This window comes from Cottoperca gobio, chromosome 21 (assembly GCF_900634415.1).
Source record: "Cottoperca gobio chromosome 21, fCotGob3.1, whole genome shotgun sequence".
Classification (NCBI taxonomy): domain Eukaryota; kingdom Metazoa; phylum Chordata; class Actinopteri; order Perciformes; family Bovichtidae; genus Cottoperca; species Cottoperca gobio.
The window spans coordinates 8,827,038-8,835,227 of record NC_041375.1 but is presented as its reverse complement, the minus strand read 5'-3'; the positions used below and the strand labels follow the sequence as shown (position 1 = coordinate 8,835,227).

At 38.3% G+C, this 8,190-nt stretch overlaps 1 protein-coding gene across 1 annotated transcript; it reads right to left on the bottom strand.

Moving 5' to 3' along the window:
• Positions 1–1,110: 1,110 nt before the first annotated feature.
• Positions 1,111–3,712, bottom strand: fev (FEV transcription factor, ETS family member). Its single transcript, XM_029459484.1, has 3 exons — positions 3,664–3,712; positions 2,926–2,997; positions 1,111–1,652 (listed from the first exon to the last, which is right to left on the bottom strand). Exons 1-3 carry the CDS (start codon positions 3,710–3,712, stop codon positions 1,111–1,113), a joined length of 663 nt encoding a protein of 220 aa, XP_029315344.1.
• Positions 3,713–8,190: the final 4,478 nt, after the last annotated feature.

The window sequence follows — 8,190 nt, the reverse complement described above, 5'->3', positions numbered from 1 at the left end:
ACTGACAAAGATTTATTTATAACAGTCTGCTTTTATTTACTTCATTAGTTTGTTATTGGTACAGCTGTTTTAGCTACAGTAAGAAGCTGTGTGAATGAATGCAATGCAATTCACTCCAAAATCACTAAACAGCAGCGATAGCCTGAGCCTGTCTCTACAAACAGTATTTACAGAGCAGTCTATGACTTCACAGTTTCTGTTACTATTCACATCAGAGACTATTTCACACTCAATTCAACCCTACACCTCTGTACTGGTTTTATTTTTATTGCAAGTGGCTTACGTTTGATTTTCTTACATGGCAATGCGTAATTTGATTTCTAAACAAACAGTGATTAAAGTGACAATATATTTCAGGCGACTGTTTTCAAGTGGTGATATTTAGTAAAAGAAAAATATCATTAAATTCAACAGGAATTAGGTCATTCCAAGACCACGAGATGGCGCCAATAGTCCACTAATAACTGGTGATTTGCGCCAAAGTTTGTGCAAATACACCCACCTGTATGTAAAAACAATCACAGGACTCACGGAAGGAAGATGAGAGACAGCAAAGGAACATACAAGGATGAGAACTAACAAGTATAAAACAGAAATCTGTATTTAATGGTCTTTCTAATATTACTATACATTGTTCTTTTCGAAAACCACTCTCCCACACATACGTGTGTTGGTTGTGGCTGGAAATTCCATTGTCGGCGAATTTATGGCTTAAGGCTAACTAATATAAACAATAAAATACCGCGCGTAAAAGTTCAAATCACTGTGCGTAATTTGACGGTCCTTGATTGATTTAATAATTCGCTCGTGAACAGGTGTCTTGATTTAAAGGTTAAAGGGGTTAAATATATGTTTTTGTTTGTTTGTGTTTTTAAACGCATTGCTTAATTCAATCGTCGTCTCAGAAGCATCTATGACTACTGCTCCATAATGATACGTTTAAATGTAGCATATGCTGTTGAGACAATTTACGTGTCTAACAACAATCATTTCTAAACAAATGAATCCAATATTTGAAATTTCCAACACTTTTGTCACCTCTCTTCGTTCGTTGCTGTATTACCGGTGGTGTCTATATATCTCCAGGTTTTCTAGAAGATGCATTAAGAGTCAGTTGTAATGATTATTGATGTTAGTCAGGGTGTTGATGTTGTTGACACAGCTGATGTGGGATGGAGACACCGTGCCAAAGGGCCCTGTCGGCTGGAGGTTGTGGCTGTGATACAGAGCCGCCGGGGGGGATCCGGCCCAATAGGAGAAACCCGACGGCCCCACGCCGGGAGCCACGAGGTTCAGTTTGGAAATCCCGGTGAAGGGAATCGGGGAGAAGTTACCCTGAAACTTGTAGATGGCCTGCTCCGTGGTGGACGGCTGGCACACCTGCGCCAAGCCGTGAAAATCAAACTTGTAGGCATAGCGCTTTCCGTGGACTTTGGTCATGATGTTTTTGTCGTAGTAGTAGCGCAGCGCCCGGCTCAGCTTGTCGTAGTTCATGTTGGGTTTACTTTTGCGCTCCCCCCAGCGCCGAGCCACCTCGTCCGGGTCGATGAGCTTGAACTCGCCGTTGGTGCCCTCCCAGGCGATGCACGACATGTTGGTGCTGTCAGAGAGGAGCTCCAGCAGGAACTGCCACAGCTGAATCTGCCCGCTGCCTGTACAGAAGAGACGATGACCGTTGATTTTGTGTTAAAGATTAGAAGAAGATTAAATGGACAAATCGGAAAAACAGAACCAGAAAGCTTTTGTGAAATCACATGAAAAAAAGTGTGTATTAATTGTACAGTCTGTGCAAAACGTTTTGGAGGCATTTAACTGTTGGCCTTTTATCGATGTTATCAAATAATGTTGTCAGTCATCATTTATTAAAAATTCGTAATCACATTTTTAAATAGATAAAGAAGTTTTTTAATAGGAAAATTGCCAATTCTAAAAAATATATACTCATGCATTAAGAGACTTGTTCATTGATATGCTTTGAATTAAATCTGTACAGTTTATATTTATATCAGTCATAAAATGGCCTGTTGCAATGAAGAAGCAGAATATTGTTTTCCGTGGACACCCTTTTGGCTATTATTAAATGATATCATCCAAGTGTATTTTAAAACATTATGGTATTCTTGAATTAATTCATTCCTAATTTAATATACAGGCTAATGTAGGTGAAGGTGTTAGTCGATATGTCCTTTTTATATTTGAAATATATAGTTTTATAATAATTCATATTCTAGATTTTTTAAATGTAAACCATTTGCACCTGGCTCTGAGAGGTGTTGTGATGCCTGTTTAAGTCTATTAGCAATCCATCACAATGTGATTAAATCAGTGGCAATCTGCTATTGACGGCAGAAGGATTCTTCTGTATGTCGGGTTTTTATTTCGCATGATGTCGGCTTCTTTTGTTTCATTTGTATTCATACATGATTCAGATTTGAGCCTGATGATGAAGAAAACTAATTTTGAGACACTGTTATAGATTGACAAGAAACTCTTCATTAATTGAAAACAAATTCTATATTATCTGTGACCGAGAAACATACTGCAGCTGCAAACTGCATGAAGAAAGTAGGCTGTGATTTGTACCGACCCATTAGACCTATAACAGAATCACAAATTAGCATTTAACGCATTTTAATCCTGTTATATTAATTAGGGCATTTACATTAATATAAGTATTTTTTTGCTTCTTTAAAATATTATTCAAGTCAGTTTTGTTACTGTAGCAATACAAGTTTGCCTCCGAGGATTTTTCTTCCTTAATTTGACTTCCTAAAAGCTATTTTTATATTTGTTTCTAATATTTTATTATCAATATTTTTTAAATATTGTGTTCTATATAGTAATATAATAATTATTTAATTTCATAATAATCGTGTTAAAATGATATATCCGTGTCCCGGCAGGCCGTTGAGTTCATTCTCTTACCTTTCTGTACTCCTGTGTTTATTGGACCCCAAGATGTTCCTTTGCTTTCCTTCAACAGGCTTTCTGTTGGATCTGAAATCAAAGCAGACACATTGTCAGCATCATCAACTGCCTATCCAGCCTGTCAAGGCCCTCTGATCGGTTTCATATAGTCTATAAATGATGTGTAGGAAGCCCTTTAGGATATTCTGCATCTTGCTTTGTTAGGTTAAGAAAACAAGTTCACTTATGTCCATATTTTCTAGAAATAAATGTCATATCCTTTAACAAGCGGGACTAAGATAGAACAAAGTGAATGAAATAAAATAACATTTAGAGACAGATGTCTCTTCATCTATTTTCATTAGACAACAGCTGTTGTAAAAATGTTAAAAGATGCTGTAGAATTGCTCAGACCGGTGCGGACAATTCTAACTAAATTGAAATGTTAAAAATGGCCAAATCTCTACAAATAGTAAAAATTGATTAAAATCCTAATTGTATCCTCGTCCAGTCGCAGTCTAATGCAAGGAGCATGTCGTCTTTGCGGTCTCCTCTCCGAGAAGCCAGGAAACGCGTCCAGGAAAAAGGATTTCCGATTTCCGACAAAAGAGCAGACGGGCTTTCAGATTGAAAAGGCTGAACAATGATCTGCCCTGGAGACGGAGCATCACCGCGCGGGGACAGTGACACCCGGCAGACTTTAAAGAATTATAACTGCTTATTTCTACAATTCTTTCCTAAGACTAAATGACGAACCTGAGAGATACATGTTGAACATGAGGTTTCCTCCGCAGTCCGGTCTCATTGTGTTCGCTTGTTCAGAATGGGTTGGATTTCATTTCGTTGGTGGCGGAGGGAAAAGATTTTTATTAAACTTTATCTCATAACTGTGATCTGGAATAAATGCGGGTGGACAGATTGAAGTTTCCAGGCAACTGTCACTGGCCCCCATCTCTGAGACAATATTCAGACAGCAATTTCCCCTGGTGCATTGCTTTAATTAAAAGAGCAATTTACCTCTGTCAGCCCGCCTGGTGCCCACAATAAAAAGAGGACGATAGAAATTGGGCCCTTATCAATCCACCATCACAGTTTAATAAAGTTTCCGCGTTAAGATCTGAGTTTCTATGGTGAATTGAAGTGTTTGACATGGAAACCAGTTCAGATCCTCCTCACTTTTCCGCCTCTTTACCTCTTGGCAAACAACAAAGACCTATTTCATGTTGGGAAAAGAATATTTACCTTGAAAAGCATGCTTCGGTGCACACGAGAAAGCAAGAACATTTCATCCCCCCCTGACCTTCTGTTTGTGGGTTTAAGGTTATACAGCCTCAATCTGAGGGTAATGAGGTTGTAACTCTAAAACCATGGCTTCTGATGCTCACTGACGTTATCATGCCTGCTCATATTTTTCTAATTCTTGTGTTTTTCAGAGGCAGTGGACTGTGTGAAGCTTTATGGCCTTTATTCCCCTGCCCTATTCTGGCTTTGACTGTAGAAATAGGCTGAACACAGTTGTCACTTTCTATAATGTGTATACAAACCTTTTCAAATGATTAGTATTGTCATCGAAGCTGTGTTTATAGTCGGGCATTTTCAGTCCATTGGTTTTCCCACTCACAAAGATAGAAAGAACTCAACAAACATTACATTTAGATGCAGATAATGACATTACAGACACATAACATGAGGCTGAAGAAAGAGCAGAACACTGTGTTTAAATGTAATTTGAATAATTTTAATTAATTGATTCATATCTCATGTGTGTTCAACACACACTGTCTGATAGCGGTCAATCCAGGGCTATGTTGTACAGCTAATTTGCTCTGAAGCACTTTTGGGTGTTTAAAAGCAACACCTATAAATGTAAAGAGGAAATTCATGTAATTCATGAGGGTGTCAAAAACCCTGGCATGATAAAGGTTTGTGTAACAATAAAAGGAGGATTAATGTTTTAAGATGTGTACCAATAAAGGCAACGTCCTTGGTTTGATTCTGCGATGTTTGTTGTGTAGCATACCTGTTTCTCTCCCCATGTTTGTCTATTACTAATCAAAAGGCTACAGAATCATATTAAAAACGTCTAAAAATAAAATATGTGAACACTCTGATATTGGCATTCACACATGTGCATCTCTGTTGGGATCTTGTGTGGTTTGTCTTGTTGAAAATGCAACATAGTGTCACGACATGAAGAGAAACAGGCTGATCAGTGCCTACTGCAGGAATCCCAAACCCAATTCACCTGCACTTCTGCCAGATTACATAGATTCTCATAGCTTTCCCTTGGAAAAATATGTCAAATAAAAAACATTTTGCCTCAAAAAACAATAAATCTACTTCTTTATAACTAGATATATACCTTGAAATTAATTTACAACACATGTAGCCAACAGATAATCTTCACTTTACCCTTTAATTCAAAGGCATTTCTGGCCCTGTGTGTTGACTGAACTGAAAGTAAACCGCCTGCTAATCATTAATAATCTATTTTAGTGTTTGCTCTATAATGTGTCACCTGACTGAAACTCAGAAAAGCACAAATGCAAACATACACAGTATAGTTAAACAAGCATACCGTGGGCTATATATTTGTATTTTGTTTATTTAACTACATAGTTATAGCTGTACATAAAAGTCCCTGTTCACATAATCAGGCTTTGTAAAAATCGGATTAATTTACAACATTTAACGGTAACATATAGTTCAAGGGTTTTTCCTCTTGGACAAAGGGAAGAGCGTCTTGTGCAACCGATCAATGCAGAATTCATTAGCAAAAAGTATATTTATTCCCTTCCTCCTGGACTTTAAATATGTATTTTCCATTCTTCACATGCAGCAGTTCCTCTGGACCGGGCTCTGTAGCGCTGTGTCTGTGGTGTCCCAGACTTGCTTTAGCTGCCTGTGTCCAAGTAAGAGTCGCAGGCAACTTAAAACAAGCCTCGAAAACTAGACTGTATCCACTTGTGCAGTGGTAGATAAATAGGTGGGTAACTTCCAGTCAGTGAGGCAAGAAATCCACTGATAGAAAGAAAAAACAACAAATACATAAAAACGTCACAAAAGCATACATTTCTTCATGTATCAATCTGTTGCTACGTCCAGGCTACAGAGTTCAGAATGTACGTCAAAAGTTAAGAGTGAAGTCAGCATCTGATGGTAGCTTTCTTTGCCTATAGTTGCGTAAATGTAAACCCTTTGTGACAAGATGAATATAAACATTCTAACTAAATAGCGTCATTTCATCTGTTTAACACATTGTGCCATGTTAAGAAGCTACTGTAATTCACTTAAGTAAAAAGAAAAATCAATCAATATCATAAAGAGAAAGCTGTCAGCAAGAATCAATGAAAAGTTCTTCTGTAAAGTGTCGAACTTACCTTTGTGCGCTGAACTGTGTGACCCAAGTTGCAGGGTTTGCAGCTTAGTGCACTGCTCAAGTGTCACTCCTCTATAAGCCACAGTGCAAGGTGCTTTAATCACTCTGCAGAGGAATGTATATTTGAGAAAGGTGTGTGTGCATGGTTACACATTTATTAAAAGATCCTGTTCTTTTGGGTGTGGGACAGAGTGCAGGCTTGTGGGCGTTGAACACGGAATCCCACGTCCTGGACCAACAGGAGGAGTGTGTGTGGAGGTAAACACACTCCAGGATCCCGGCGTGTGACTGTTAGATAAACACGATGGTGCCACATTACAATAAACAGACAAATGCTAGGCTACAGGACTTTTAAAAAGGGTAGTTGTGTGAAAGGTTGTAGTGGGGAAATGAATCATTAAAATGTATGAACCAGGGTTTTATTTTGTATAAATCAGAACTCTGTGTCGTCATGGACTCAGACCTGAAACAAAGACAGCCTACTATCACCCAAAGAATATGTCAAGGATTAAATGTCTAATGTCTCTGCAGGATTTAGAAAAACGTGTCCATGTGTTTATCTTCAGTAGACTCTAATACTGTAGCAGTATCTTTGCAAAAAAAACAGTTAGACAGCTGCAGTTGATTCGCTGCTGCTCGAGTCCTCACTAACACAAAGAGAGTGGATCACATCCCTGCAGTTTGTAGGTCTTTACTCTGGCTTCCTGTCTGTCAAAGAATTGACTTCAAAATACTACTGTTGCTTGATAAAGCACTGAAAGGTTCTTCCACATTATGAACCATCCAGAACTCTCAGGTCGTCTGGGACGGGTCTGCTTTCTGTAGGTCAAAACTTTAACACGGAGAAGCAGCGTACAGTTTTCATGCTCCATATATCTGGAACAAACTTCCAGGGCTGCTTTTCCAACTTTTCTGCTTGCCACTGCCTTTATTAGATCAAATAACTATTCATAACTTATACAGCACTGTAACTTTTATTCTTGTATTCTATATCTGTCTTATTCAATTTTAGCATTTTTAAAGACTTTAAATTTCATTCTATAATGAGTTTTGTAAAGCACTTTGAATTGCCTTATTGTTGAAATGTGCTATATAACTTCAATACAGCATGATTGTAATTTGAACTGTAATCGCTCCCACTGCATCAGCTACAACAGTGTCGCTACAATGGTATGGTTCAGAGTTTGATTTTATTAGAAGACAGTCAGTTGTTCATCTTTTCTGTTAAGTACTTTACAAACAAGCCTGTTTTTCACTAGCCAAAATTAGGATTCCAATTAATATCACAGTTAATGTGTGCTAGCGTTAGCTGGTAACTTAGCAGAACTCGCTCTTCCCCAGCTCCACCCTCTCCTACAATATGGTCATGGTTCTAAAAAAACAAGATGGCCAAAATGGCAAACTCAAGGTTTCACAAAACAATGGGTGATGTCACAGTGACTACGTCCACTTCTCAGTCTATGGTAAAAACGTGAAAGGCCCTCTCTATAGCCAGTTTTGGGTCTTTTTTGGACTAATAAATAAACATGGCGGACTCTGTGAAGAGAACCCACTGCCCATGTAGATATAAAGGGCTCATTCTAAAGTAACGCAAACACAACAATTCTTACTCTCAAGTGATTATACACTTGTAAAAATATAACAATGAATATTATATCAGTTCTGCCAATAGATCCCCCTAAATCCTACACACTGGTCCTTTAACTCTGTCAGTGAAACCATTTACCTCCACATTGGATGAATTGTGTGATGTTGTGAACATCAGCCGAATATTCAAACACACAAGACTATAGATTTTACTTTTCATCAATGACTAAAAACATTACGTGCATGACATTTGTCCCTCAGAGGACCTGCACTAGCCTCTTCTGAATTGCGTGCGGACATCATGGAGAAGCCTTTGT